The 27,676-nt window shown below is 47.3% G+C and overlaps 1 protein-coding gene across 2 annotated transcripts in view; it reads left to right on the forward strand.

Moving 5' to 3' along the window:
* Window positions 1-20,433: 20,433 nt before the first annotated feature.
* The window catches only part of LOC1273419 (steroid receptor seven-up, isoforms B/C), an 82,452-nt gene continuing 75,209 nt past the window's right edge, over window positions 20,434-27,676 (forward strand). For both annotated transcript variants that reach the window (XM_312394.5, XM_003436103.2), the window contains exon 1: window positions 20,434-22,800. In XM_312394.5, coding sequence (XP_312394.4) covers window positions 22,221-22,800 — 580 coding nt within the window. In that variant the 5' untranslated portion in view covers window positions 20,434-22,220. The remainder of the gene's footprint in view (window positions 22,801-27,676) is intronic.

Genomic DNA, 27,676 nt, shown 5'->3' on the forward strand with positions numbered 1-27,676 from the left:
ACTCACTCCTAACTCTATCCAAAATTTTAACAATTTTACTCGATTCTTGAGATCAATCGGTGGTCTGTTGAACAGGACCAAAGGATATATGCGCAGGCACTCTGATAAATTTCTCACTTTCACTATAAAATCATATTTGGTTCGGTTGGTACACTGCTCCTTGCGTTCTGGAAGAAAAGGATTCAATAATTGTTGCCTATGTATCAGATTTGGCGAAGGAAATGTTCTTTTTTGGAATCTATAGCCTTCAAATCTTCATTTTAATCCAAGTTTTTTTGGCTTCTTTCTTTGTGTTACGCCTGAGTAAAACCACATACAATTTCTGCGAGATTTCGTTTAAGCTTCAAGACATGCTAGATTTTGTTATGGAACAAACCGTCGAATTATGTGTCGATGTATTGGTGAGAAAGAACACCATAAGCCCACCTGATATATACACTCACTTTGACTTGCAATCTTAAAACACTGTTTGTTTACCTTCACTATCAATTTGTTAAATCATCTCAAGCAACAAAGTAACTCAGTTCCAAAGCCACACAAAATGCCCCTCTGTCTGTTGGGGTTGCTTTTTTCTTGTGCAACATTGTATTCATTTCTTCAGGATAAGCTTCCTCTTCTCCAACGCCGTCACCCTTTTTGGTAGCATGCACCACGCACTCATCACAATCCTCCCACTCCTGAGATGAGGTGCTTCGCTTCATCGCCTACCAAGAAAGACTCCGCACCGCGTTCTTTCTCCCCTGGCAACGTGCTGCTGCTGATGATGATGCCTGCTCATGCTGCTCCACTCGATTCTACCCCCTTCGCCTGCTTTGGCGGCGCCCTGCGCTCTTCGCACACTTGACGATGTAATCAGGCGTGCTCGAGGATGAAAAATCCTTTAATTTTCTTCTCTCCACATACCGACGACCGCAGCACGCACAGTCGTCGTCGTTCGCTCCCTGCGGCTCTCACTTCCTCATTTGTCAGCGCGCGATAGCGACGGTTGCGTACAGGGGTGGAAGAGTTTTTTTTTTGTTACTTGCGTTCCTCGGATGCGTTGCGGTTGTCATTATTCATCGGACGCATCGACGCATCACTAATTCATCAACCGGGGCCCGTTTTACACGCAGCGAGCGTGTGCGGGGAAGAGCGCACCCAGGATGGATGGGTTGTACATTGGCCCATTTTTAAGATGATTTGCGCGAATTGCAATCAATGCAAAGGATAACAGGGGTGAGGGAAAAGTGCGGAGGACTATGGGGAAAGGGTAAAAGGATGAGGATAGTATGTGATCAAGTGCATAGTTGGTGGGTTGGGCGCTGAAAACAGGGGGTCGAGTCGAATAGTGTCAATTGATTTTGTCGATTGAAAATGTTAAACATTTGATGAAAAATTATTTTATTTATTTAACATCAGGTATCAAAAGGATGCAACTCATTCTATCAACATTGCCTTAAAAATTTCTTCACTAAAAAAAAACATGAAAAACCGCATCCAAAAGCGGCGGTTTTGCCTCGCAAGAATTTACCGAATTAAATGTACTCAACAAAGAGAATTTGCTACAGTTAATTTACACCCAAACACTCAGGAATTACTCTGTTCATGCTGGGAATTTTCGCCCCAAAAAAACGACTCCCAAAACCATTCTCCACTTTGCCGCACAAGATTAAGCGGATATTTTATCACACTTTATTGTGGCTATGGTTTTGGGAAGTGCTGCGAGAGCTGTGGAGTTGGAAGCAAACGGATTTGTTCATGTAATCCCACCAACCCCAGCAGCATTCGCTCACAACGAGAGCAGCCACAGGGCGGCGGTTGTTTCGTAGCGAGGCGAAACAAGCCGCATTCAGCTGGAAGCGTTCTCGCTGCTCTCGAACAGAGGATGCGCCCTTTTGAGCATAATTCAACCGTTTCCACACGGGAACTGGGAAGGAATGGCGTGGTTTGGTGTTCACTGTAGCCGTGAAAGCCGTGAAAAGAGTCGAGATTTCGAGCAGTGGCGTTTGGTGTGTGGTAGGAGGATGGGTTTGATTAACTCTCTGTGAGTGGCACTACTTTTTGGCCAGTGAAAGAGGTTAGAAGTGGCTTTTAGCCATGCTAGATTAAAACACCTTGCGAATGGGAACATGTGCAACGGCTGAGCCTGAATTCTGGAAAAAAACAGCGGCATTAGTTTACAGCTACAATGTAAACACGGCGTATTACATTCAAACGATGGAGTTTTCCATCCCCGCCCGAACGATCCCGGATGTAGGTTTATGGGCTGGACATTTACCAGGTGATCAGCAGCTCTTGACATCTGTCCCCAAACCAGAAATCAGATCGTTGTATAAATAGACGTTTATTACTCACTGTGAGACGGCCGTGCTCGTTCAACACCGTCCACCGTAGACACCTTATCCGTCACGATCTTTGCGACACTGCGACACCGCTGCAACGGAAGGTGGTGGGAAACGATCTCCCACCTTCCCATACTGCACGCTAGCACTAGGCATTAGATAATGTTCCTCCTTCGCCCTGCAACACCCAACACCCCAGAGGCAACACACTGTCTGGGACTATAAATAACTTCCACCCTAATCGGTGCTTGTAAACATCATAATTTAATATTCGGAAGTATCTTTTTTCTTCGCCTACGCTCGCTGGCAGGCAGTAAGAGGGCAGGAAGAAAGAATTTATTTCCCCCTCTCCCCCTTCTGCAATGTTTAAAGCCTTTCGCGTCAGTGCCACCCTACTACTCACCGACTGCTGGCTTGGTTGTATGTCATCTACCGTGTCTTCAACCATCAGGCAAGCCATTTTTCATGGGACGTGATTTGTGAAACGCACTTTTTGCCCGAAGTTAGCTCTTTTATTAGTGATTTTTCTTTCGCTTACAGTTTTGGAACGAACGGGAAGTGGCAAAAGAGGAAAAGGAAGGATTGGGGTTCTTGTTCTTCTGCTAAAGGAAGGAAGGTGAAATCCGATAAACCGACAACAGAGCGGCTTGGGTGCGCCTTTTTTACGGCCAGCAGGTGCAAACAATGTTACGATGGTTAACAGATTTCTTATACGTATGCCTCGGCCACCCTCCCTCGTATGCGCATTTCTTTTTCAGAAGGGGTTCTTTTTTATGGCCGATTTGCTTCACTCGTTTTTTTCTCCTGAAACCAATATAAGTTCCTTTGAGGGATTTCCTTCCGTTTGGAACGTTATTGAGCTCTTAATCGGTGGAAGGTAATTTGTTCATTTTCTGCTGTTTAACTGTACGATCGTCCCATGTACGAGGGACAGTCCCGTGGTACAGTCGTCAACTCGAACGACTCAATAACATGCCTGCCATGGGTTCAAGCCTAGAAAGGACCGTCCCTCCGTAGCAAAGATTGACTATCCGGCTGCGTGGTCATGAATTATGTCTCGAAAGCCTGTATAGGCCGGCATGTCCGCGTAGGAAGTTACGCCAAATAGAAGAAGAAGAAGTATAGCTGTACGATCGTTCGATCGAGGACGAGTAAAAAGAGTTTTTTAGACTTACTCCTAATAATAGTAAAAAAACATCCAATTTTAGTTGCTCCTACTATGCATGTAATAAAAAATTTCTCAACGTAAAACATTTAAATCGAACTGACCTCGTCTGTGTGATTCGAATCGCAGCTAAACTCGCCAAAAACAATTGCTTTCTTTTGCTGCTTTGGCTGTATTTAGCCCTTTTCCAAGAATTGTTTCAACCCCAACATCGTACGAATCCTTTCATGTCATGGTGCTGCACCTTGACCCTAAATGTGCCACTCTGCCCCACGCTGCACGCCTGTTCATGCTCCCTTTTTTGTTGCCCATGGAGACCCCTCCAAAGACTCTCGATGGTGGAGTCACACCGACACCGACTCACACACACACACACATTCCCATATGTGATGCTTTTATGCCTTCTCGCCCGCGGGGCAGAGTATCGGCTTGAAGCCGTGGCAGCCAGAAGTCGCGCTACTTAAATTTAAATTAGGGTTAATGTAGTCAAAGGAAAAGGTTAATATTCTAAGCCAAGCTGCAACGCTTACGGAACGTATGGAGCATGTAAATTAAGTTGGAGCTATTTTTAAGCGAACAAAAAAAGTACGCTTAATGCTTTCCGTTTTTCGGGGTGTTGCATGGGAGTTTACCATCGGAAAGAAAAGTTCTTTTTTTAAACAAAATACATAAAAAGGTGTATTTTACAAATCACATAAAATTGGTTGATAAGTTTCCATTTTTTTAATAACAAAAATAATGCCCAACACTCTATTGTCAGTAGTCAAACCAGCTCCGCCAACCCTTTTATGGTCGTCTTAAGACATTCACCCACAGGAAGCAACTGTACGTGTGGTGTAATTCAATACGACCAGTGTATCAATTTCTCTCCCAACATTACCAAACAATATGATCCATGTTTCTGAAACCTTCCCCATTTCGGTGCATAATTAGAGCAGGAAACACACATCATATCATCAACAACATGTACATAAAACACTCATTAATTTAGTGCACGAAATGGCACACGCATCTAACGGACAATGTATGAGAAAGTTTCCCTCCGGCGACAGTCGTTTCGCCCGATTAGCTCGCAAAAATCGCTCGCTGAGCCGAGCTTCAAAAGCCGCCCCGCGAACGAAAGCGTAAGAAATGCACACCACATTGGTGCGGGTCCTTCCCCCTTGTTGCTCCAAGCCGGGGCCGATTTTAAGTGAGTTATTGTTGCTTAATTGACACGACGTGTAAATATAGAAATTATGTGTCGATTAACATCTCTCCGTGCGGTCCATTACACTGTCGATGGAAAATCACTCTGACGACTGACTGACTGAGTGACTGGCGCAAGCGACGACGCGCTGGGAACGTGGGACGAGATGGTCGATAAGGTGTCGCGTTTGAGCCATTCTTCACATTCCAGCACACAACATGGCCACACATGATGGTTGCAACTATCGGGGGAAATGGGGTAGCGATGATTATGAACATCGTTTTTTGTTGTTTTTTCTGCTTCAAAAGCAAACTACTGGAATTCCCATCCGTGTATCCGTTGGTGTGGTGCGCGCATTTCAACCATTTGAAGTGAATGTGTTGGACACGTAAGTACATCCTTTAAAGTAACATCTCAGCTTTCTTTATGGCAATGTCAAAGTAAGCTCCTAACCTTTTCGTTTTGAGGGATAACAAATTATCTTACAATTCAATTAAGAACGCCACAACAATAATTGGATAACATCCTCCAAACAATGAGTACTATCCTCCCCCCTCCGGGGGGTTGCCGGAACAACTCAACTCAAGTTGCTAATTACAGCGCCAAACCTCAGCCTTTGCGGAACTAAGCTTTCCGCAAATGCTATCGAGATCCAGTGCCGACAAACGGTCAGCTACTCTCGATACGAGTACCACTAAAAACATGGCTTCAGTTAGTTTGCTGGCAAGTAGCTACAGGATCAGGTCTCTCAACGATGATGGTCTCTCTAGCTCGCTCTCTCTGTGGTAAGGATCTGTTGCGTTGGTACGGACCGTACCACAAATCCACCATCAGGTTGGGTAATTAAGCGGAACATCACCGGATCACGGTGACCTTTCCCCAGACGGAGCGGAGAGACGACGTCCTTTTCCGATACGAATCGGACCAACGGGCATTTGCGGCCAGCGGTAATTAGCTATCGATAGCGACAACGAAGCCGAACGCTTCAAGCACCAAAAACCCCTCTTCCTGACCATCGTCCGATTGTGGTCATGTTTGGTGGTTTCACTGCTAAAACTCTAGCGCAATGGAGCTACACTCGGTTGGTTAGATGGGGCTGAATGTCCTGTGACGGTGTGTTGGTCGATCGGGACTACACATCGGAGCACCGTTGGAATGGAACATGATGCCCGTGAATAGTTCAACCGAGCCGGGCTCCACCCAGGAAGGAAGGGACTTGTTTGCCAACGGATTTTGTAATTTAGAAGGGTTTCTGTAGCTTCCTCACGATTGAACTAACATTAGTTTGCAGATTGGTTCTGTGAAGTGATTTCTTTTATTTTTTCGGGTACAGATTCGGATGTTTCAACGAATCGATCCTAGAGCTATTGGAATCAACGAGGAACTTTAAATAGCTGGCGAATATAATTAACGATTAAATAACATATAATAAATAATATGTCACTAAAATGAATCAAAAAGGTCCTTCCAGCATGAACTCAAACACAACCCCTCTTGGGGGGATACGGCACGAATCCTTGCAACTACATTTTTCCGCTCGTCAAATCAATCGTCCCACGGGACTACAGCCAGGAGTCGATTTCCCATTGTGCACTGGGACTCATCATCATCATCATCATCATCATCGTCATCATCTTTATCATCATGCTCGTTGCTATGAATGTCATCAACCATTCGCATCACTCTCCCACTCCCACTCGGCGCGTCATAGCACAGGCCACGAATCCGGAATTGCGTCTCCACTTCCACAGTCCATTATTCCCCCAGGGAACGCTCCGGACGACCGAACCATGGCAATCCTGTGTCCTTTGGCCATTGTATAAGCGAGGGCTTAGCGAACCGAAACCCCTCGGATTGCGTTGAGCGCTTTGGTTCGGATTTATCGTATGTATCAGGCTAGGATCCTGATCTCATCTCAGGTTCGAGCAAAAGGTTTGCCAATCGATTCCGGATGCGCAATCCCAACCCGCGTTGTGTTTGCGGGGAAAATGATGTATTGTGATACTGTAGCCAATTGTTTGGTAGTTTGGCGGCTTTGGTTGTGGTGAAGTAGAAACGCACATCAATCTTGGAAAGATATAAATATAAATGAAAAAAGAGCGGAAGGTTGTGTGGTTGCGTCTGGTACGGTCTGCAATTAGAAAGAACCTTTTCTTTCGCGAATAAAAAAAAAACGAGTAATCAAGAAAGGAAAGGCAATTAAAACGTTGTCGATAGCTGTGCTAAATTTAACCACCCTTTCCAGTGCAATTCCCCCCTTTACCCCATCCCCTTATCCGATCAGCTCCATCGCTTTGAAGGCTTTAAATCAATCGCACCCGACACTTGAGCGCTGCTGCATTCCGTACGGTACCATTCGAAATGGTTCGAAAAGGCCTTACCATTTCGCCCGAAGGCCTTAGGCGGGGAGGGGGGGGGAATGCCTTCGCTATAAATATGACCCTTTCCATCAGGACGGATCGTGGTGCAGGAAGACGGATCCAACCTGTCTGCCTTAACTGCTGCCATCGCGAGCCACCGCCACCAGTGCCTCAAGAACGCAAACGCAAAATTCCACATTTTTGGCATTCTTGCGCCACTCTCGAACACGCGAAACAAGTGCCTCTATGTGTGTTTGTGTACGCACAGTCCCGACCCAAACACACAAATCTTATCCAATTCCATTTTTAGACACCTTCCAATATAGCGGCTTTTCGCGTACCGTTTCGATACGGAACCGCCAAGGGTTTGGTGTGAATCACGCACGCAAATCGATCCACCGTTTAGCAGCTCGGAGGAAAGAATTTGCAGCATCAGGCAGTGCTTGAGAGGCTACTTGGCGGAAAGGTGTTTGAGTTGGGTGTGTAACGGGTGCTCTTTCGGCAGTTGTTTTAAAGGGCGAATGTGTTTGTGTGTGTGTGTGTGTGTGTGTGTGTGTGTGTGTGTGTGTGTGTGTGTGTGTGTGTGTGTGTGTGTGTGTGTGTGTGTGTGTGTGTGTGTATGTGTGTGTGTATGTGTGTGTGTGTGTGTGTTTTGTTGTTGTTGTAGCGGTCGAGTTCGATCACTCGATGAGTGATTTGTTTCCACTTTTGGCAATTGGCTCTCGCTGCCGTACACTTGAGTTAAGCCGAAGACGGCTTAGAGAGAGGTGAAGCAATGTTAAGAGCGAGCACGTGAACACTTGAAGTGAGTGAAGCAAACACGATTTCGCTTTGTGATGATGCAAAATAAGAATACGACATATTTGAAGACACTTTACAGTAAAATTTACTGCAAATACTATTTTTTTACTAACTATTTGACATATCACAAACAAACGCATGCTTGCTCTATTTTCCAACAGATGTCGCTGTAGTAAAGTGATAGAAACAAGGCTGTTAAACTCTACTAAAGCATCTTAAATCACTAACGTAAGTATGCTACTTACATTCTGTCATAACTAATCTCTCTCTCTCTCTCTCTCTCTCTCTCTCTCTCTCTCTCTCTCTCTCTCTCTCTCTCTCTCTCTCTCTCTCTCTCTCGTTATGCCTTTCACTTCTTTCGCTATCTCGCGGGAAAAGGTGATCGCTTGTCCTAATTTGCCAGAAACGTCATTCAATCGGCAGATGGTCCCCAACACGAGCAGCTGAAGACACCCATGAAGTGTGTGTGTTTGTGTGTACCGTGTGTTCCAACCCACCTGGCACTACTACGCGGTCATAGTGTCTACTCCCGTTGCGTAATGTAAAAGATGAAATTACCTGTACCCCGAGGTCCGTTCTAACCGTAAATTAGACCCCATTAACATTACCGACCGAGCGGTGCATATTTCCACCCCCCCCCCTCCCCCCCACCCTGTGCAGCGCTTCTGTGCCGAACGCTCTTGCAATGTGCGCATCTACCTAGGACACACACACCCGGTCATAACCTGCACATAACTCGGCACGATTTATGTTTGCCCGTGTACGCGGCGTTAAAGATGCCGCGCGGGTGACACTTTTTCCTCGGGATGGCCGCTGCGGTGGGTAGCTCCGAAGTACGGTAGCTTCACTTTTCATTTGAGAAGCTGAGGTGGGGGGGGGGGGGTGCAAGACCATTAGCTCCCAACGGAACCGATTGAACTGGCCATTCGTGGGGCAGTGGGGGGTAGGGAGATCCTGATGCGCGCGCTTGTTTGCGTACGGCGTTAGGTGTGGATGGTGCGCAAACGATCGTTGCTACCGGGTCGCCCCCAAGGGGTCGGCGGCAAGCTGATGGACTCTGTCAATGGGGGGTAGAAGGGAAAAATTGGTAGCGATGCCGCGATTTGTTACACTCACTAACAGGTAAACAACTCAAAGCGAACGGTGACTAATCGGGCGTGCGGGTTGGCTTGTTGACGGTTTTCACTGAAGCAATCGTTAAAGTTATGAAAAATACTAAGTTGTTTTTATGTCCATTTTTCCTCTGAGTTGTTCGGGCTTGGCGACATTAGAGAGGAGAGAAAAATAGAGGAATTTATGGCGAAAAGCATAAAGACGGAAATATACAATCTTGATCCTAAGCTATCGCAGAACTGCTCTCAGCTTCTCCGATTCACACGACTATTAGCGTAAAACTTAGATGCATTACAAATATTTATTTTGAAAATCTTTCTTCATAAAGAACGATTGTCCCTGCAAGCACAATCATAGCTCCACCGAACGGGGAACCCGTTCAATTAGCATCCGAACGATAATGAGCTACGTTAGCGGAGATTCGCATCTCGATGCATCTCAGCATGCGTACTGTTGGCGACAAAAACCCCGCTCCACAAGGACAAATAATCTCGACCAGAGCACATTTCTACACACCAGCTACCTTTGTATGGATACACAGCGTGAGATTTTCACCAGGAGTTGTGATCCATCATGCTAAACTTGCGGCCACTTTCACATGGGATGGGCGTTCTGGTTCTTTTCCAAGCGCCAGACTCCTACAGCTATTTTCTCACACGTCACCATGGCAACGCGAAACCGTTGAAGGTTATTTCCGCAAACAGGGGTAGCAGGCTATGAGCTGGCGGTTAATTGTCACAGTTCTCAGCTGCCTTTACAGTAGCGGTAGTGTGCATTAGTGGGTTGCAAACACGAATGCTACCCCGACTGTGACTATTTTTTGTTGTGTGCTGTTCTTCATCTTCATTCAAACAAAAGCGGAACAAACGCCGCTTCTGGTGAGAGACAGGCGAGAGATAGTGATCTAATTGGGTGGTTGATATGTAGTTGTCGTCCGTTGCATGGAAGAAAGCATCAAATCAACCCTTTTCCACTGCCCCGGAGGAGCTAAGGGTGGCGGGGTTCGAGCTAATGGTTGGTCCGTTGCAAAAACGATTCTGTCACTCGGTTAGTGGGTCACATGTGCCATCGTCTTCTAATGTGCATTCAGCTGGGCGAGGGTGAATGTGTACTGTAAGAGGAAAACTCTTATCGTGATGGTGTACAAGCTTGTATAAGTTTAAAGTGTTTAATTTTCCCCTCTTTTTAGGACATTTTGCTGGTGAAACAGCTTTAACATTCGTCGCTTAAAAAATGTAACTCACGAACCGTGGCGAAAGGTGTCGTATAAATAAGCACCTGGCCGTTTCGGAATGCGGATTTTTTCTTCTGCCCTATTCTTTCGGCTACACGGCATGTCCTTTGCCATGTTTGCTCTCTGCCCGACCCCCATGAGGTCGAATGATCAGCACGTCCAGCGGCAGAATGAAACGCGTCCGGCCGCTCAGCGAAGGGAAATGGCGGGGATGGCAGCGCAGGTGAAAGATGATGAACGTTACTCACTCCCCCACACGCGTGCTATCATTTGCACTTTCATAAATCATTTTTACTGCGCCCTGCTTCCCCTTTTTCTCCCCCTCATCCCGCATCTCGAGCTTTTGCTTTCGCCCGCCGCTGCTCGAACGAAGTTGGACTCTTTTTCTCCGCTCGTTTTGCTCGTTCAGTTCTCGGAAATTGCCACCAATCCATCTCGCTTTCCCATGCAACGTGCACGCTCTCCATCTCTTTCAGCCTTTCTCTCTCTCTCACACACACACACACACAATTACAGGCATCTCTTATCAGCGAAGAAAATCGGCGCGAAAAGATGAAGAGCGAGTGCCAGCGCGAGCTGGTGAGAAAAGCGCCCCTTTTCGATCACAGTGCAAAGAGGGCTGGGAAAAGCTTCCCCGGTAAAAGGCTTTCAGCACCTTTTCACCCTTGTCCCCCAGCATTCTACCGGGCACCGTGTGCGGGATTGATGGATGATGACGTTAGCCCCGGGGTTGGAGTAGCTCTACATCATCGAGAATGGATTTTCCACTACCACGCTGCTGCCTGCCGTTAGTGCCGTTTCCGTTACATCGTCAGGGTTGCGCCCGGGGGCGACACCGGGACCTCTACCAGAACCCGAACACTACGCGGTACATGGGTGATCAGCATCAGCTGTCTCTCTTGCTCTCTACTCCCCAGAGTTCCCTTGTGGTGGATACTAATACTAATTTCCACCAATGGGAATAGATCGTGGCAGCGGATGCGAACGGGTGGGCTCTGATAAGGCAACGGGACAAAATGGGAAGCAAGTGTATTGCTTTTCTTGTTTATCATTTATCTTTGGCGCAGCTTGCATATTCCTTTTTTTTCTCCTCTCTGTAAGCTTGCAAGAATCCTTCGCCGCGCTAGAACGGGACAAACGCTTAAGCTGCTCCAACGCTTCCGCTTTGTTCTTGCCGTGCTGTGTGCAAAAGAAAGAGGACCGCCCGCCCGAAGGATTCTTTATCATGTGGCCCCTCTCGGCAGTCTTCCTTCTCCTCGTCCTCCTCCTCCTCCTCCTCCGCCTCGACTAGTTAACTGGGTCGCGTTCCGGCGGTCGTTCGGTTCGTGCCACTTTGCCCAACCCAACTAAACTGCCAAACCCGACCCGACCCGAACCGAACCGAACGACCCGAGGTGAAGGAATGCGTTCAAAGCTCAGGGAGGCCCAGAAGGGTGCAAAAGTTGGACGGAACCTAGCTACAAAAAGTGACAGGCCAAGTCAGGCCAAGCCATGGCAACCCCGCAAAGGCTTAAGGCGTTGGGCGATGGGTTCCTCGCTATCCGTATCATAAAAAAAGCTAAGAGCATGTTAGCCGCACACACACACACACATACAAAGAGCAGAGGAGCAGGACACCATTAAGCTTTTAAGCTGCAAGCATCCTTGTGTGCGTTTTTTTGTCCTGTATCCATTGGGCGTGATTTCCTTTCCAAAGAAAAGGGAGAAATAGCAAGAAGTTTAGAAGCCACCGATGGCGGGAAGTGGAGGATATTGAAGGGGAAAGGGAGAGCTTTGAAATGACACACCATTACTTGGAAAGTTCGCCTAACTTGTGCGGGCGAGCGGTTTCCAGGACGAGGCTCGCTTCTCGGAGACCACCAATCGATACTTGTTGGAAAAGTTTCGCAAGCTCCCCTTTTTTGCGACCCTCGTTCCTGGGAAGGATATTTTCTTTATTTAGTTTGTCGTCTCTTATTTCCCTTGAAGCGTTACATGGCGTTGCCAGTTTGAAGTAGTAAACGAGCGTGTTTTAAACCGGTAATCGAATGCCAACGCCCATACGTTTGTTGCTATTTAAGGAAACAGCAATGCAAGGTGAAAGATGTTCAAAATTTGCACTTATATAGGTTGCATGAGCCTTATCACACCATGAACATGTTTATAATTTGTTTGTTGAAGGTTATGGTTTTATAAGCTTTCCATGTTAACGATAGTTTTTCATGTAGTTGCTAGAAATTATGTATTTTAAACTCACATAACCCGATTTGCTCATAGACAGATATACTTACAGAGCAAATTATACCATTCTATACTGTTAGTAATATGTTGAACAATACTTAATCTAAGACATATACAAAAAGCAAAAAAATATATAGAAGAACATTATGACAATTTAAAAGCAATTGAAAACTATGAAGCCAATTAAGGAAATGGAAAACAATACAGACTAAATGAAAGATTCATGAAAACGTACAACACATTCAAAAAGAAAACGAACTAATAGGTTAAAAGCTGTAAATAACTATGGAAAGAAATGCTGAGGAAAGATTAAACGCCTTTAAAGAAAATTGATATGATTTTTTTTATACATATAAAAACAAATCCATACTCATCAACAATTAATATGTAAAAGTAGTAAAGAAAGAAAGAAAAGAATTGATGAAGAAACATCAGAAACCTTTAAAGAAACTGGAATATTCCCATTAATTGCAATGCCTTTCCAAAACCCGAAGCCAATTTAAGTCGATCGATCGAATAGGGTTGTAATCTGTCAATATCTGTACCGAAGTATTCCTTTCTTTTTGCTCGGAATAGAAAGGATCTGGTAGAAAGTACACTTTTCTTTTACTTCCACAGAGATCAGCAAAATAAATGGAAAAAAGCTGCTGAGTGTGTGTGTGTCGTTCTTATTTACTACCTTTCGATACCATCTCCCCCAAACCCCTTTCGGGGACTCCTTGTATCCAACCAAACAGAGCCGATCCGCCACGCTCCACTATGAAACGCCTCCTCGATGGCTCCACGACCTGCCCTGGCAAAGTATACACACGGGTCTTTCGCTTTTTGCTCGAGCTGCAGCACCAGCAGCAGCAGCCAACGAGCCGCACGATGATGTCACCCTTTTCGCCCCCGAGAGGCCAAAGGAGGACCCACCCCGGTCTGACTCCTCGACCAGCCGGTCCGCAGGGTTCGTGAGGACTCGGTCTTTTCTGCTCCGATTGAACTCCACCTTCGCGATTCACCTTCCTATCTTGCTTTTCCCTCCCCCCAACACAGTCTTTCAAGCCCTTCCCCTTCGTTCTACCCACAAACACTCTTCGCAGCTGTGTGCGTGCTAGGTTGTGAGCCGTTTTAGCTGTGTTTGTGTATATAAGAAAGTATGTACAGCACCTTCTTTTCCTTTGCCCCACACAGCGGCCGCGTGTCGTGGTGGTAATTCGTTTCGTGAACCTGCGGCGCCATCTTAGCTTCACGATTACAAAAAAAGAGACTAAGAAAGAAACACCCCCCCCCCCCCCCCCTAAAACCCCTCTCAATCGTACCTGTGTTGGAGTGTATGTATATACTGGATAGCATTGGAATTAGAAGGAAAGCAACAAAAAAAAGAAACATCCCCCAAGAAAGACAGTTAACTTTCCTCACCCTTGGCATGGGAAGGAGCACATACACCTGTCGTTTCGTAGTGTAGCGCTTCCCGTGAGTGTGCGTAAGAGTGAACAAATCGGGGGAGAGCGAGAGAGACAGAGAGCGAGAGAGCGAGAAAAACGAGCATAAATGTCATTCAAATGGCGGCCGTACCAGGAAAGGGCAAGAGCGTTGCCAAGGGAAACTTACCAGCGACTACTAAACGGTTACCCAACCCAACCATCGACCGTTGGTTGCTAGTAGAAGACACACACACACACACACACACACACACACACACACACACACACACACACACACACACACGCACACACACATGCTCCACTTTGAAACCGTTTGCATCCATCGGATTGGTTTCGAAATTAAGTGAGAAAAGAACCGACCGGTGTCGGTCGACTTCGATATCGTGTGCGTGTGCGGGTTCGTATCGTGTTGTGTCGTTGGTGCGAACGGTGCAGCAGTTGGAAGAACAAAGAGAGATAAAATTCACGCGCGCATGTCAAAAGGTCAGACATTGCCACCCATTTCGGGGCAGGAGCTTTGCTCGACCGTGGGGAAGGTGTTTGTGTGGGCCGCCTCTCTCGCTCTCACTTGCTCTCTTTCTCTCTCTCTCTATCTCTGCTGCACAGTGGCGGAATCGGGCGGATTTTCCACCTCAGGCTGCTGCTCCAAGTCTTCCAGCGGGTAGAGTTAGTGTTCTCCCCCCCTGGTTTTTTTTTATTTCCTACGCTGAATAGCAGCATACCAGCACAAAGGGCGACATTTTTCACGCCACGATTAGACGCCAGAGAAATGGTGCGCTTTCACGAAAGTACATCCATTTTCCCGGATGCTTTATGCTGTTATGCTGCTCCACAGTCGATGCGCGATGGGGCGGATCCGGGTGGGGATTATTTCGATTTGTGAAAGGTTTATTGATGTCTTTGGCTTTATGTTTCAGCGCCTGAATCGGTACGGCACTAGTGTTTTTTTTGTTTTCGTAATCGATTCAATGTTTGGCTGCAGAGTACATTACACCGAAAGGTCGGTAATATGGGCCGCTTTGTATCTGCTACATAAATCAGGTTTATGTTAATTTTCCGAGTAATGTGTTTCATCTCGATTGGCACGGTGTACACTTTCGGCGTTGCATTCTAATAAGTAATGTAAAGCCATTACAGTGTAACATTTAGTACAAAGGTATAATCTGTGAGATAGATCTGAAGTCTGCTTCTAGGAAGTTGGTGTAAAGGTGCCCAAAGGCGGATTTATTGATCAAAATTTATGGAAACAGCTATTGGAAGATAAATGTAAAGCTATTCTTCATATTAGTACTTTAGCATTACTCTTAATTGCAAAACATATCCAACTTATATACGTATTAACACAGCCCTCCTCCCACAAAATTACGCAGAGATCTGTACCCAATCGGATCATGTTCTGAAAACTGAAACCACTGAAAGCACTGAAAACTAGCTCCTTAAATAAGGGCTATGAATATATAGATAAAGGAAGCAATATAATAAGAAGACGAATTTCAATACTTCAAAAGTTCACTTAACCTTAACAAAATTGCCACAGATTTTCGAATTCGTTGAATTTCTTAAAGGATATTTTGATGAATAAAAATATTCCTTATAAATCTTCCACTAGCCATAGATTGTCGTGAACACTTCTTCTTCTTTGGCACATCAAAACCGTTGTCAATCAAGGTCTGGCTGGCTGTACCACTAGTGGGGTTTGGCTTTCAGAGACTAATAGATTACCCATAACAGGATAGTCACAAGTCCTACCCCGTATGCGGGGACACGGTCCATTCGGACCTTGAACTCATGACGGGCATGTCGTTAAGTTGTTCGAGTTGACGACTATACCGCGAGACCGAACAGAATAATATCTGATAGTAATTAATATCAATTACATAACTTCAAACAGATTTGTTATTCTTTCTTAATACATAAAGTAAGACAGTTTTATCAAATTAACTGAAAATAATTGAAGCTCATCAAACTTCATAACACTCCAGAAGCATCCGCCTTGTCAACTCCTCAAGCACATTAGCATACCTCCTCACCCGGCTCGGCTCGTCTAAGACCATGACCAGCTTTAATTTCTAGCCATAAAGTGCCATTTATTGCCCGCGCCATTGGTCGGCATAAATTAGCACCGATTCAGGCATTCCTCCATCCACGAACGTGGTCGCGCCTTGAAGGCAAACCAATTGTCTTTCGCTCAATAGATTCAATCGATTACAAATGATTTCATTTTCTCACAACAGTACTCCTGAACTACCTGACGTAGGCAGTGAACTCTCCACACACACCCCGACACCGATTACGGGCTGATTAATCCGCATTGTCAAAGTGCATCGTGCGTTTTTCGTCTAGTTTTGTCTTGTCCACCCCTCTCGGCCGGTGTATCGCCGATGAGCTGTCCACGTGCACGTAAATAATAAAAAAAACCCCTTCGCCCGGTAGCCGTGCGTCGTCAGCCACGCTGCTCATTAACAGTGCGCCAACCAGCCACGAGGCCTTCACCAGCGCTAGGTGTTAATTAAACGAAATGCGCAAACGCACCACATACGCTCGCGCACACGGGCAGCCGCAAATGTGTGCGCATCAACAGTGGTCGTGTTTGTTTGTTTCCAATCGAATGATTTATTCCTGCCAATTCGTCTTGCGCACTTTGCGCTGCACGCTGCTGGCGGTGTGTATCGTGACAATTGGTGGTATGGTGAACGGTGGAAGGCAAGAGGATGCTTGCTTGTGCGCGACAATAATTTCTCACGTGGTCCACCCAGTCCCCTCGTCCCTTTCCTCACCCCAGAACCCATCAGACGGAGATCAGCAGCAATAAGAGAAACTCGGTAGAAGAACAATAGTACTGCCGTAGTACATTTGCTTTCCGGATGGCGCCATCCAGTGGAAGAAAAAAGTGAACACACACACACACACACACACACACACACACACACACACACACACACACACACACACACACACACACACACACACACACACTATCGTCACCGTCTTCCAGCACGTTCCATGGGCCAATCGAGCGGGACCGGAGGCAATTGTTTTCGCCCATGCCTAGCTGACGCTCACTACGGACGACAAATGTCGGAAATGATAACGTACGTCAACGTCGTTGATTGATGCCACCGGGGAAAGGATGGTGGTTTGGTGAGGGAGCAGGAGAGTGTATGTGTGTATGTGTGTGAGTGACTCGTGTGTTCCCGTCACTATTTGCATTCTATTGATTTAATGGCCATTTTGATTTGAGCTGATCGTCATGCAAACTGTCTGCCGCGCGAGCGACTGTCTCATTGGTTAGAAGAATGTGAATGTGAATCCCTTTAAGGGGTTCTTCGTGAATATTTTATAAAAAAAATTGGTTTACTTTTAAATGAGAATTCATATTTTCTTATGTACCATCATTCATATTCACCTTAAGCACAATAGAAATCGAACGGAAAATTGCAAGAATCACGGTGAATAGGTTGTACCTACGAGTGTACGCTTGCACTTGCCACCAAGCAACCCATGAGAATGGGTCAAACGAACGTCAACAACACCGGCCTTACCGACCATGCCGCAGTATGTCATCACGTTTATCTCCTTAGCCCCATCTGATCAGCATCATCAACAACAGCCGTCTTTCGGCCCCAGTGAGTGAACACACTATCACACTATCATCAGCAAATCATCATCATCATCGTCGTCGTTGCACGAACATTGTTGTACACGGAACGCTCCTATCGCCCTACTCACCCAGCCACCCAGCCTACTGTGCTACACACTCAGTTGGTGACGCATTTTCTAGGTCATTTCAATTAAAAGCACCCTCTCTCCTCATTTGGTCGGGCTTGATCACAGATTCAAGTCGGTATTAAGCGAGAAACTTTAGATTTTTATTCATTTTCCAAAGCAATTTGAACAGCAAGACTAAACAAAAATTGTACCAGAGAAAATATATTTTGCTGTTAAATGTAATACGCTTTGCCAACGCACACAGCTGCACAACTTTGCACCAACCCCCGTGTCGCAGTTGTTTGGTAATGTTAGACATTTCAACAGTCCGCAAAAATCCGTTCCGTCTGTCCGACTCAGACACGGCCACGGACAGATTAGATGCCGCAGCCGCAGTCGTAAGTTTTCCGGCCTGGTTAAATATCGTTTACACTTTCACAGGCCCCCGACGCCGCACTCGGGAGCACATCGCCCACACGCCCACGGTGACCTCCCCCACCCCCCAAAGGGCCCCGGGGTTTTGAAGCAGTTTTGTCCGATGTCACTCGAGGTCAGCAGACGGCAGCCGTTCACGAATACGACGAGAGCAACGATGACCACACAGGAAAGGAGTAAAATGTGCTGCCCATTACGTTCTGGGTGGGGAGGTGGTGGTCACTGTCTAGAATTCCTCACCATCACACACACACACACACACACACACACACGCCTTATCAGTTTCCCAGGATCCTCGGTTCGATTGCGCACGACCTTATCACCAAAAACACACACTTGGCAGGCTCGTGTGCCTTACGCCTTTGTTATAAATGAGAGATTTTTTTTATTATTTTTTGTTATTACTTTTTACCCTGTGTACTCCCTAATGTTTGTGTGTGTGTGTATGTGTCCCAGTCCCTCCACACTCCATATTGACCGTGATTCGGAAGGAGAAGGAGCAAAAAAACAACCGACCGCAGTTGTTTTAAAGATTTCGCTGGCCGGTTTGATTGTTTTCCGCCCATCCGTGGCCATTATTATCAGTGCGCCCGTGTGCGCTTCTCTTCAGTCGGTCACCGTATTGTTCTCTTTTACCTCTTCTCTCTCTCTCTCTCTCTCTCTCTGCTTCTAAGAGACCGTGATGGTCAACCATCTTTTGCGCTGGTTGAAAAAAAAACATGGAGTACGTACCCCTTATCACAAACGGCCGCGGGACTGCTGATACGCTTTGCGAGGTGATACTTGCCGTGGAATAGTGGCGTGGAATAGCGCTGCCACCGTGCTGCTTGTTGAATCCACGACCCCGAGGCGTGAATGTGTCAGCAATATAGCAGCGAGGAACGGCGTCCGATAATTCGTTGGTTTAATGTATGTTTTGTTGTTTTTTTTTTCGTTTTTCATTATGTTTAATGAACTACCTTTAGCCGAGCATGAAAATGTGTGTGAGTGTGTGTTTTTTTGGTTCAATTCGTTTGCTCCATTGCGTAAAGCACATTAATGACAGTGTAAGTCGAGCAAGAAAGGGCAGAGGGGTTATTTTTAGCGATGAAGTAATGTGTCCAGCTTACCACAGGCCACTCCAAACCACGATTAACTGGCTTATCAAAAGCACTATCGATTTGTCCAGCGCTCGCAAACGTGTTATATCGGTCACGAGCTTCGTTTTGAGCGGGGGGAAAAAGACTCGCTCTTTCGAAAAAAGACACCAAAAAGACCAATTTCGTTCAAACAGCGAAATTGAAATTGAAAAATAGTAAGAAAAGAAACACAAAAATGCAAAAGTACTCGTGGACTAACAACGCCAAAACAAAGGGCGCCAAAATTTGGCCCAAAAAGTCGGCTCTCCCCCTTTCTAGCCTGTGTGCCTGTGTCGCCATTTTCAAAAAACGGGTGTTTTTCACTCCCATAAAACACTCCGTTGCCCGGTCAACGGATAATCTGGTCGTTTTGCGGAACCGGAAATGCTAGGAAATTGCAAACAAACCCCCCCCCCCCATTCTCTCTTGGCGGAAAAAAGAGTGTAGAAACAAGTTTAAATACGGCACCATCATCATCATCATCATCATCAGCATCGGCAAAAGGGTTGAAAGAGACACAGAACCCCTTGCAAATTCGAATAACACTCTCCAAATACCACCACTACGCGTTGATGATGTTGATGATGGTGACGATGATGGAAAGCGCTTTGTTTGGATGCGACGTGCTGACGAGCACTCCACCGTTGACCGGATAATCGAAGAAGGCCACGCGGTGCACACTGCACACTCACATATCAAAACACACATCACTGGATAGTAGAGGGGAGGGAGAAGGGGCAGCGAAGGGGTTGTCGCTTGGGGAAACAAAAATTCCATCACCTGCCATCAACGGATGGCAAAATTAAATCCAAAAAGCCCATCCCGTTCGGGAAAAGAAGACTGCCCCAGCGCAAACGGTATAAATCACACATGCTTGCTATGTTTGCCGGGTAAAAAGGGAAAGAGAAGGGTTTTGCTGCTCCCCAGATGGCCTGCGGCAGGATTTCCATTTCCTTGTCCGTTGTCCGTGATGACGAAAATACAAAAAAAAAGGAATCAGCTATTCCGCCATTGACCGTTGAGGCCAGCGTACTAAAAATGCTTGTGCAAGGAGGAGGGGGGGGGGGCGTTGGAGCAGTGAGGAACAGGATAAGCCACGGATACGTCCGAATGCGCCATGATGGACAGCATCGGTAGACCCTTGGGTGGTGAGGGTGGGCAAAACGGAGCCAGGGGAGAGTTCACAAAACCCCAAGCTGGACCCCGAGGACCTCGACGACCAGCGAACAGCGGCCTTTGCCAGGACACGTACACCACACACACACACACACACACACACACACACACACACAAGCAAGCACAAAAAAATGTGCTCGGAAAAACGGGGCCCCAACGGAGCGCACGATGAAAAACGCGGCCCGATTTTCCCATCGCTACAGTGTGCGGTGAGGAGAAAACAACAGGGTGACTCTGTCACGTCTAATTCGATTTGTGGCCTCTCACTGCTCTCTCGCTCTCGTGCTCTCGCACCCCTACGGCTCAATCCCCACTCCACGGTGCACTTTTCCCCGTCGGAATGTAAGCAAACCCGCATGTAAGCAGAAGGGTGCGCGTACGGGTGAGAGAGAGAGTGAAACAGCGCTACAGAGCAAACACCATTTTCATCTCGCTCCCGTCCAACGCTCTACGTGCACGGTGCTGCTACGGGCGTGGTTCCAAGCACACAGCACAGCGCGATCTCTCTCTCTTACCTGCTCTCTCTCACTCAAAACATGCACACACTCACAAACACACAGACAGCGCTGTACTGCTCTTTCACCCCTGTGTCGGGCAACGCTGGGTGGCCGCAGTAGACGCAGGGTTTCGGGTTTTCGGAGGGTTGCGAACTTGCTGAACTCAACCCTGAGCACCACCACCACCACCGCTGCGCTCAGCAGTCTTTACCTTCCCCAGGCCGCACACACGAGAGCAGCAGCAGCAGCAGTTCGATCCGGTTGGCTGCTGCTGCTGCTGCTACTGCAGGGCGAGTGAGCGAACGAGACGGGCGCGAGCGAGCGAGACAGGCGGCTGGTGCGGCCCAAAACAATGTGGTGGGGTCGAGCACTGGCTGATCATCGCGGTCGGGTCGGGTCGCGCCAAGCATCACAAGTTCGACTCGGGAAGTCCTTCTGGTCAGGCGTGTTGCGCGTTCCCGGCTCTGTGCGCTCTCTCTACCGTAACGTGTGTGCGTAACGTGTCTGTTGTTGCGGGCGCCTCGTGAAACGTGTCCGCTTCCTGATAGTGCAAAATCTGCCACGATAACACACCGGCAGCGTGAATGTGTATGCGTGCGTGTGTATGTGCACTTACCTGCTCCAAAAAGCCGTCGCGTTCCGTGTGTCCTACCCGGTGGCGGTCTTTGATTTCACGAACGGATACAAACGTGCGTTTGAGTGATTGTGTTTATCTTTTTGAGAAAATATTTAAAAAAAAATCGTGTTTGGGTTAAGATTTTACAAACCGAATCATCAAAAAGTGACCGCCACGAAAACCAACACGATAATAAGTGGTCGAGCTTTCCGCACGCGCTACGCGATCGATCGTACGCAGCGACGGTTTCGGCAAAAGGATAACCATTAACGCGCGCTGTCACGTGTTTCAACAACAACAACAACAAGAAAGGGTTCGCGCTTTTTAGTGCGTATTTTGTTTGCGTATTTTTTATTTATTTTGCGTCCCTTTTTTCGTTCATACGTGAACGTGGTTGTTTGGTGCGTGTGAAGCGTGTTTTGGTGTCGCCCGAAAGCTGTGTGTGTTCGAATTAATTTGATTTGATGATAAAACAAAACAAGAAAATTCCTATGCAAGAAAGAAGACGCGCTAGGTGCTTTTGAGCAAGAAAAAGGCACTTTTCGCTCGCGTGTTTTGACAATAAGCAGAAACAACAAAGTGATTGTGTGATTTGTGCAACCGGTTGATACCGCGTCTGGTACTAATGTGGTGCGACGATCCGGTCCGCTAAAAAAAGATATTTCCCGTGCGTCCCACAGAAAGCCCACCCAGAGAACCGCAAACCCCTAAACCCGCCGCCGGTTTCGCGTTGCCCCGGGGTTGCACAGAAAGGCGGACAAAATTTTCCTCGATAGCGTCGGCCCCGACTGTGGGGCCAAAACCGGAAGCAATATTCTGGCACACAACACCCTCAGCATGTACGGCGGTGGCGTACTGTGCCCGTCGCCCTCGACGGCGACGGGTTTCTACAACCCGCGCGGCCAGGGCTCGGAGATCGGTGCGCTCGAGCTGGGGTTCCCGCGGGGGATGGCGCTGGTGCCGCCGCCACCGCACGGGGCCTGGCGCGATCCGAGCTCGCTGACCGGTACCCACCTGCCCGTGTCGTCCAGTACGGCGTCGGCCGCCGGCGACGACATCACCACACTGGGCAGCCAGGGTGGCGGGCCCGGGCCCGGCCAGACGGGTTCGGTGGTCGTGCCCGGCATGCAGACGTCCTCCTCCTCGTCGAGCGGTGGTGGCGCGCAGGACAAGAAGGACTTTATTTCGTCCTCGTCCGGCGGCTCCTCGATCGGCAGTGTCGGCCAGCATCCGTCCGTGACGGGGCAGGGGAACACGATCGAGAAGAAGGAGTTCCTGTCGCTGCAGCAAAGCACCACGCCCGGTTCGCAGAGCATGAACTCGCAGAACGGGCAGGACCTGAAGAACCAGAACATCGAGTGCGTCGTCTGCGGGGACAAGAGCTCCGGCAAACACTACGGACAGTTTACGTGTGAAGGTAAGTGTTTGTGTGTGTGTGCAAGGATAGAACAGCATGTCGAAGTGTGCTGACACGTTTATTTTGGGCTTATTAAGCTTATCGATCGGGTCAGCAAGAGATAACACAGCCTGAATGTATGCAATCGATGTGATTTTAAGCATTTCCAGCCTTATTAACTGTGATTTATCGCTGCAAGTGTGTGAAGAGGTTGCAAAGCTGACCTCTGAAACAGGTCCAGAGCCCAAAACAAGACATTTGTTAACTCTCCAACGCAATGTCAACAAGAGCCTTTTATTTTTGGACAACATTCCAGTTGCCCGTCTTGGGAACGCATCCGTGGGAAATTTTCCTTCCTCGCACACAAACGTACATACACGCCCCGTGTCGAGGTTATTCTCGCGAGTGTGTTTTACAAGTTTTATGGCCCTCTTTCTCTGTCTCTTCCCTTCTTGCCCTTTTGTCCCTTAGCATCGTGTTCACCATTCATTTGCAAAGACATAATTGCTTCATTCGTGCAGTTACGTACTTTCTCGACCATCAGCCCTGTCCCTTCTCCCGCTGGACATCAAAACCATTCATGCAGTGCCATGTTGCTTGCTCTAACGGACACACTTTATAAAATTATGATTATTGTGGGATATTCTGTCGCTTGCCTGAGCGCCACACAACATCACGAACTGCTGCTGATGCTGCTGATGCTGCAGTATGACAACAACAGGCCACGACAATAACAACGACGACGACACACGGTGCTGTAGACATACAAATGCGATGTTTCGCTCGTCTTGTAACTTGGGCTACCGTTTTCCTTTTTTCCCGTTCATCCCGTCCTTGCCTCGAGTAGACGAGTTTCCAAGCAGCATCGAATTGAGACGTTCGGTGGTGGGCATACTTTCCTTCGGGGCCTGTCCACATCTCGGAGGCACAATTAATCAAAACAAATAAGCATAAAAAAGTCATCATTCAACTGCAACCGAACGCCAGGATAGTGCCAGTGTGTGTGTGTTTGTGTGCCCTTTCGTTTTATGGATTCTTAATAGCGCAAAAAAGCAGTGAAGTCGATAATTTTTCACGATTTTGATTCCGAGAAGATATACGGCCGTTCGTTCGTTCGGGAGCAAGGAACCGAAACCATATTCCTCAAGCAATTGACTTCTAACATTATTTTTATTATGTTTACCACCCTAACCAACCCAACAAGCAAGAAAGCAGCAACGAACGTCCCCTTGGTGCACATGGTTTTGGGAGTTTTTTCTTTTGCTGCTTCTTTACTATTTTAAAAGAAAAAAACAACACACGCACAAGTATAGTAATGCCATCCTTCCCTCAGTGTTTCCCCTTCTCGGATGCTCTTGGCTGCACTTTGGTAATTGTTATGATTTTATTTAAAAGGATCCTTATAATATGTTTGTGTGTCTTCTTTTTTTGTTGTCGTTTCTTACACTACTTACGCCCCTTACGCTTCGGTGGATGCATTCCTATCCGACCTCACTTATGGTTAAGATTTTGTTCTTTTTTTTACGACTTTCTCGAACGATTTCCTTCCCCCAGCGTTCGGTGTTGCGCGGGAAGACACCGATCATCGTGTGTCGTTTGTACCGGTACAGATTAGGGAGATTGTTTTCGGGGCCCTTCCCGCTACTTCCGGGCCTGCAGGACCTTCAGCCCAGTAAATGTCTTGTGTCTTTTTATTTATGGTAAAACATTTTTCTTCCACCAGCGTGGTAGGAAAGCATTCTGTGCGGAGGAATTCATCCGAGAAAATCTTGCATGAAAAACAGTAAGTTCTTGCCTCCCAAGACAGAGCGGGAGATGTTAAAGTGCGTTGGGCTCTTTGCAGTGCAGGAGCAAGGTTCGTTTGATTCTTTTTTTTTTTCGTGTTCGCCCTTTTTCGTGTTTCGTCTCGGGGAGCAATCATGGGTGAAATATGCGTATGCAAATAGTTTGCCCTTTTTTAAACGCATCGAAGGGATTAGTGGCTAGTCTCCGGCTCAAATCCGTTGCTACTCCGTACGCTTATCCTTGTTGGGATGGAAAGGGGTGGGGGGGTTGTAATTTTCCACCTCAGTTGATTGATATCGGTATTTAATCACTGTTCTCCCAAAACAACCACACGCTTCCACACACGCACACACACAAAAACGCGCTTGTCCTTTCAGCTAGTTCACCGCCGCCGCTGGTTCGAGAAGACAAAAGGTGAAACCAAATCCCGAAAGCTTTGAATCAAGATATCCAGTTCCACACACACACACGTTTTGCCACACGCTAATGAGGATGAGTTTATGAAGCGTACAACCCGTCCTACCCGTTAAAAAGGGGAAGGTGGTGGAGGGTGGAATAGTGTGCGCAATGTGTACGCAATGTCAAGAATAACATTATGAAAAGGGTCACATACACCGGGGAGGTTTTGCATGCATAATGGGTCGCCATCGTAAGGTGAATGTAAATGAGTTTTGCCCACAAAGAGGATTGTGTCAACGGTATATTACTTGCAGACCCATGCGCAAATCAAAAAAGGAGCTGCTTGTTTGTTTTTCCGTTGGCAAGCAATGGTGCAAACTACAGCTTTTACTACAAAGAAATGGTAGCTTCGCGTTGCTTTGGAACGGTTTTACACAAGTCGATTATAAAGCAGCACCAAACAGCTTGATCGACCGATGTGCAACAGCGTCTTGCGACCTGATTACAAAAAAAAACACAGAAAAACCTTCCACCAAAAACCAAGAAGACTTCCCAACCCTGAAGCGGCGGCGGTGGCCGCAGCGACGGCGAGCACCACAATCAGCAGCAATTAAGATTGATAATCAAATGGTTTGCTGGCAAACTATAGGGGTGTTGTGGTGGTGGTGGTGCAATCGGCGAGCTGCTCGCGCTGCCCCATTGCTACATTGCTTTCAATCACAAACACCACCCCACGAACGATCGCGCAAACGCCCTTCACCGACAATGGGGAGGTGACATTTGACATCCACCGAATGGACGGACGGGGGTTGTTGCGCTTTTTGGTTGCCTTTCTGATTTGTGTGTGTGTGTGTGTGTGTTTGTGTGTGTCTCAATGACGTTCAACAGCTTGAAGCTTAAGCAAGCGTATGCAAACGAAAGGAGTAAGAACGTACGATCGGGCAGAAGAAACGCAACCCGAGCGATTAAGCGCTCAAAGCTTTTTTCGCTTGCTTTAGGCAAAACAAAACTCGCTCCAGCTCCCGAGTATTCTGGGGGCGCTGGCGCCAGTATTCTGCGATAGCTGCCCCCCTCTCGCAAACCAAAACACTGATAAGAGAAAATGTAAGTTTTTCCTACCTCATGACACATTGCTGATGACACAAAACACAACGGCGAGCCGCCGCGTGCCGCCCCAAAACGGAAGACGCTCTGAACAATCGCGAACGTTTCGGATGATTTTGCGTGGGCTGAATATTTACCGCTGTGTGTTGAATTTCCAAAGTGCAAGAGAAAGTGTATTCATTATGTTGCCCTATTTATAATTTTTCTATGATTGCCACTCACGCGAGTGGCAACTCACCCGCCACTCATCATTTCCTACCGTGCTCATTCTCACTTGACGAAACTCACTTTCGTCAAGTTATCATTTGACATCCAAGCGAAGCGTCAACATACTCCCCCCCATGACAGAATGTCATAAACAAAAACAAACTACACGTGCTGCTAATCGGAAGGCTTCGCAACAGGCAACAAGCAAATTTTAGCTACTGGACGCGTAACTATTCCTTTTGCCGTTTTCAACTTCACTACACGCGTAAGCTGATCTTCTCCTGGGTGTACATCGATGATGCGAGCAAGTGGCCATCGGGTGATAGGGAGCGAATCGTCCGCAAGGATGACCAGTCTGCCAGGTACTATTTCGCTACGATTCACTACCTTATTATCCTTCTGCATTTCCTGCAGATATTCGGTTGTCCAATGCTTCCAAAAGCGTTGCACAAGCAATTGCCAGCTCTGCAATTCGTCTAACGTGTATGGTTTCAGTCGTGTGTAGTCGGGAACCGGGACAGCATGTATAGAAGAACCGATCAGGAAGTGCGCCGGCGTAAGCGCTGCCAAATCATTGGGGTCATCCGTCATTGGCAACAAAGGACGCGAGTTCATTGCCGCTTCTATTTGCTGCAGAATGGTGCTGTATCCCTCGTAAGACAGCCTCGAACTGCCTAGCTGCCTGTAGAGATGTCGTTTGGCCGTCTTAACCGCTGCTTCCCACAATCCACCAAAATGTGGGGCCTTAGGTGGGGTAAAGTGCCAAGTTATGCCCCTGTCCGAACAGTTGGATGCGATGACGTTTTGTTGCTGTTCGTTCTGTAACATATCAAACAATTCATTAAGTTCGTGTGCCGCACCTTCAAAGTTTTTTCCGTTATCGGAGTATATGTCCGATGGTAATCCTCGCCGGGATGTGAAGCGATGTAATGCGGCCAAGAAGCCTGCCGTGGAGAGATCGCCCACCAGCTCCAAATGCACTGCCTTCGTTGAAAAACACACAAACACACACAAGTAGCATTTAGCGGCAGCGGCTCTCTTGTGTGCGGGTTTCAGATACAGCGGGCCGGCATAATCCACTCCAGTTATGGAAAACGGCCGGCTCGGGGTGATGCGTTCATACGGGAGTTGACCAGTTTGTTGTTGTGTCAGCTGCGGATCCTGGCGAATGCAACGAAAGCAATTCCTCACTACGTTTTTTACTAGCCGACGTCCATCGAGTGGCCAATATTCCTCACGTATCCGGGAAAGTAGTAGTCTTCCCCCGCCATGCATCAGCTTCTCATGTATGTGCACCGCGATGAGATGAGCCAGCTGATGGTTTTTGGGAAGCAGGATGGGATGCTTGAACTGGTACGGTAGCTGTGCAAGTTTCAAGCGGCCTCCTACTCGTAATATTCCA

This window comes from Anopheles gambiae, chromosome 2, assembly GCF_943734735.2.
Source record: "Anopheles gambiae chromosome 2, idAnoGambNW_F1_1, whole genome shotgun sequence".
NCBI lineage: Eukaryota > Metazoa > Arthropoda > Insecta > Diptera > Culicidae > Anopheles > Anopheles gambiae.